The sequence below is a fragment of the Lactuca saligna genome, chromosome 9, assembly GCF_052625555.1.
Source record: "Lactuca saligna cultivar CGN05327 chromosome 9, ASM5262555v1, whole genome shotgun sequence".
NCBI lineage: Eukaryota > Viridiplantae > Streptophyta > Magnoliopsida > Asterales > Asteraceae > Lactuca > Lactuca saligna.
In genome coordinates, this window is record NC_136425.1 from 146,876,033 (window position 1) to 146,880,354 (window position 4,322).

Here is a 4,322-nt window from a genome sequence, read left to right on the forward strand (position 1 = left end):
TATACAATATGAATGGATAAAATTTTACGTTGTATTGAAAAACAATGATATTAAACATTACGAAATGTAGAATTCGAAATCCAAAAAAAAAAAAACTAAATATATATTTTTTGAAAATTTTATTTTCTTTAAAAACCTCGTTTATAATGTTTCATACAAGCAAAAATCCCAAACGCCATGATTAAAAAAAATTAAAAAGATTAAAAAAAAACACCTACATTCCCATACATCAAATATATGCAGACATATTTTATTCAATACACAATCTTCCCTTCTCTTCCCATTGTTACCCAATCCAAACAAGTACTATACCCCCATCACAAACTACCTCACAAGTTACAAGTTACAAGTTGCAACATTTCTCTTTTTTCATCCCCAAATCCTACATTCTACACAAATCATTCTCTCTATTTGTGTACACATCGTTCCACAGAACAACTTTTCTGAAATTTGAATTTTGAACGTGTACTTGGCTGTGGAGGGTGGTGCCATGTGGCGGCTGTGGGTGGTCCGGGAACCCGTTGCCAACCACAAGATCAAGACAGATGGCATTGTTGTTGTCATCTAATCTAGCCCTTGGATTCCCGGGACCCACAACATCATGATTGCTGTTTTTAACAACTGGAACATCATGATTGTGTTTTCCTTCATATGCGGTTATAACTGCTTTAGGATCATGTGACGCGCGTTCTACATGTTTTCTTACATTGCATCCAGCACTTGTGCATTTGTAATAACTCCTGTGTAATGTGTTGGGTCATGGGTCAAATTGGTTTCGGGTCAACAGGCGGGTCGGGTTGACCCGCTATCAGTTTTTATCCGGGTTTTTTTTGAAGTTTCGTAATTAGTTATTAGATATGATAAAAGAAAAAAAAAAAAAAAAAAAAAAGACATTTTTAATAAGGGTTTACCGAAAATGGGTACCAAGGATTATTCTCTATAATTTTGTAATTTACAGAAAAAGTCCCTGTGAAGTTTATTTTTTTACAGAAAAGTCAATATGTTTATGATTTTCATATGTTGGCAGGTTTGGCCCCTGTGTAGAAAATAAATTACAAAACTAGTCCCCGTAATTTACAGAAAAGGTCCTTGTGCAGTTTTCGTTTACAGAAATGGTCCATATGTTTAAAAAAATTACAAAAATAGTCCCTACCCAACAGAAAATTTGCATATTACACCCCCCACAATATATTGCCATGTTTCATGATTTCATCCCTACGCTTTTTTGGTTTCACAGTTTGGCCACAGGACTTTTGTATACTAGTTCTACCTAATGATATTTATATGTGACAAAATAGTTGTAATTGGAAGAAATGAAAATATGATGCTATAAATGAAAAAAATACATACCTAGGGTTAGGATTGCCTCTCACAACTTTTTGACCATATTTCCTCCAACGGTATCCATCATCCAATATATCAACCTCACTGGTGGTTTGAACCACCACACGTGGCTCACGTATAGGCTTCACCACCGGAGTCACATCAAGTGCACCAAAATCCGTTCGCCTGATCAAAATCAAAAAAATAAAAATCAACGATCATTATAGAAAAAAAAAATCTCACAAACTTTATCACCTTTTTTTGGAATATGGATCATCCTCATCATCAATCCCATCTGTGTTTTCTTGATTTGCATATTTAGGAGATTGCACAGGGGTTCCACTGTCGTCTAAGTTGGGATTCTGGACATTATTTGCAGACATGCCTTTGATAATGAAAAATGAAATAGAGATTAGAAGATAATTATATATAATAATGGTGGAGAATGTGAAAAAAAAGAAGCTAAAGTAACCTGGTTGATAATTTGCATATTGAAGTTTATCAAGATTTTCCTCTTGAATTGACATAAGAGCACCAGCACTAAATCGGCGACTAGGTTGAGGTTTAGGATGATCATGTGTCCCTTTATACACAATCTCAGTTATTTGTCCAGTATAAGATCTTTCAAAAATCTTTTTCACTTCACAATTTGGATGTGTACATTTGTAATAGCTTCTTGGATGTTCACTTCCTTTCACAACTTTCTGCCCGTATTTTCTCCAATTGTATCCATCATCTGATGACCTGTCAACTTGGATCGTGGGTCCCGCATCTTTATGCTTCCCCAATCCGTTTGTTTCCTCATGAGACATGTAAGCAGATGAAGATGCAGATGCGAATGATTGAGGCTCACTTTGGTTTTGATATTGCCCACTTGGTTCTCCTCTTTGAAGATTGGAACCTGTAGAAACCTTTCATGCAATTGCAACCAGTATTATTTATAATCCGTTTTAGGGGATGATTCTTTTTTGCTTAATGAGTTAGTTAATCATATGGTTGTTTCTTTTTTACTTAATCTGTATAAAATGACTTAATGGGTTAAGCCAAAAAAAAACCTGGTTTAATGTATTAAGACAGGAACCCTTTAGCTATTTTCCTTTCTTTTTTCCTCTCATGTTAAAATTGATGACTGTTGTGAAATGTAAGGGTACAATGGTCATTTAGTCTCAATTAAAAGAAACAGAGTCTATGTATAATAATATATGGCTCTTTATCCGGATAAACATCATTACACATACAGGACTTAATGAGGAAAAAAGGAAACAATCCCTTGGTTTAGTCATGTGAGGTGCCATGTGGACATAAAGTGAACACTTTTTTCCAACAGGATGCCATGTAGGATTGAATAACAGTTAAAACGTGTTCCAATCATGCAATTGAAACTAGACGAAAAGTTTTTATAACAAATTTTAGTACATAATAGGTCAATACCTGATATCCTGCAGAAGAACTTTGTGGAACTGATGTAATTTGGGTGTGTGGTTTAAACTCAAAGAAACCAGAGTTACTATCATCCAAGGGCTTTCTTGAAGAACAATTTGCATCTAAAGAGAATGCAGCAGTGGTGATTGACCTTTGCATCAGTGAGGAATTAAAGAAAGAACCTGTGGTAGGAGAAGGTTCGGCCTACAAGATCAAAAAGGGAATTTTATAGACTCGTTGTCAATAAGCTTCATAATTGTTTATTAAATACTATTACCCCTTATTCTCTAGCAATCTATTCACACAAGCTGAAAACATGATTCGTGTAGTCTTAATCTTTCAAATAAAAGGGTACACAATTCATAATGGTCTCGATTCCATGACTCTAGAAATTACCATAAACAACTAGGGCACAATAAAGGGAAAGGTGGAAAAGGCCACCAATGGAAAAGGAATATTCAGTTTTGTAAAGGAATAACACTGAAAGCTTATTGAATACAGCTAATCTATATTAAAAATTATGGATACTAGGCAAGAACAGTTGCATAAAGAAGAAACTAATGGGAAACAACATCATTGTAAGCATCAGAATACAACGGCCCCATAGGAGCACATAAGCATAGATATTGTAATATATTCTTCAAATGAGCACTTTGAAAAGGATTCATTTAGTTCTACAAACAAAACACACCGTTCTGATGGAACGAATAGCGCATCTAAATAAGAATATCATACAAAACGCACTTAGAAAAAGCTCAGATGATGAAACTAATCTCAATCACAACAGATCACATCAACGAAATCACCAAAATTCTCCACTAAAGCCTACTCTGACGTAACCATTTACCTACTCAAATCGAACGAGATTTTTCGTTTTTCCAAAGTAACTCGTTTTCTGGAATTATAAAAGGAGGAGAATTTACAAAATCTACATCCAAAAATCCAAATCGATTAAAGGTAAGCAAAACCTATGTACGAAATAAATTGAGCGAGACAGACAGGCAAATCATACCTTCATGTTAGTCAGGAGGACAGGCGATTCGAGGAAGGAGGTAGGGCTGAGACCGGGAGGGACGTTGATGGAGTTAGACCTTGAGATAGGGAGTTTAGCTGGTGACATTAGCTTGTATTTAGCACCACCACCGGCACCGGCGGATCTGAGTCCGAAAACATCTCCTCCTCTCTGTTTCTGATGACCGGTAACATCGACATTTGAGGTAGCGGTGGTGGAGGAGTGAGAGTGAGGAGAATGTTGGTCATCCATGGCGGAAAATTGTGATCCAGTTTCAGGTTACGGGGGAGAGAGAGAAAAGGGGGTATCAAGTAACAGGGGTATTTTTGACATTTCAGATGTTGAGTGTGTTGACTTACGGGAACTAGTTTGTCTCATTTGTTCAGGCAAATAGAACAACAGAACATGATTATTTAGGCATTTTAACAGTGAATTAACACAAAAGGTCCCTTAACTATTCAAAAAACTTCGTTTTTAGTATCTAAAATATTAATTCTTCATTGTAATCTGTGCATTTTGTGTTAATATATTTCTAAGAGAATATTTAGAGCAATTCTATATTGTA

At 35.5% G+C, this 4,322-nt stretch overlaps 1 protein-coding gene across 2 annotated transcripts; it reads right to left on the reverse strand.

The window, feature by feature from the left end:
- Nucleotides 1-200: 200 nt before the first annotated feature.
- On the reverse strand, nt 201-4,101 carry LOC145015043 (putative WRKY transcription factor 20). 2 transcript variants are annotated; one of them, XM_078973495.1, is made up of 6 exons: nt 3,758-4,101; nt 2,755-2,949; nt 1,796-2,234; nt 1,579-1,708; nt 1,351-1,509; nt 201-740 (listed from the first exon to the last, which is right to left on the reverse strand). In XM_078973495.1, exons 1-6 carry the CDS (start codon nt 4,007-4,009, stop codon nt 383-385), a joined length of 1,533 nt encoding a protein of 510 aa, XP_078829621.1. In that variant the 5' UTR covers nt 4,010-4,101; the 3' UTR covers nt 201-382. The 2 variants fall into 2 exon arrangements, with proteins under 2 accessions (XP_078829621.1, XP_078829622.1); XM_078973496.1 differs by lacking the exon at nt 3,758-4,101 and adding an exon at nt 3,023-3,045.
- Nucleotides 4,102-4,322: the final 221 nt, after the last annotated feature.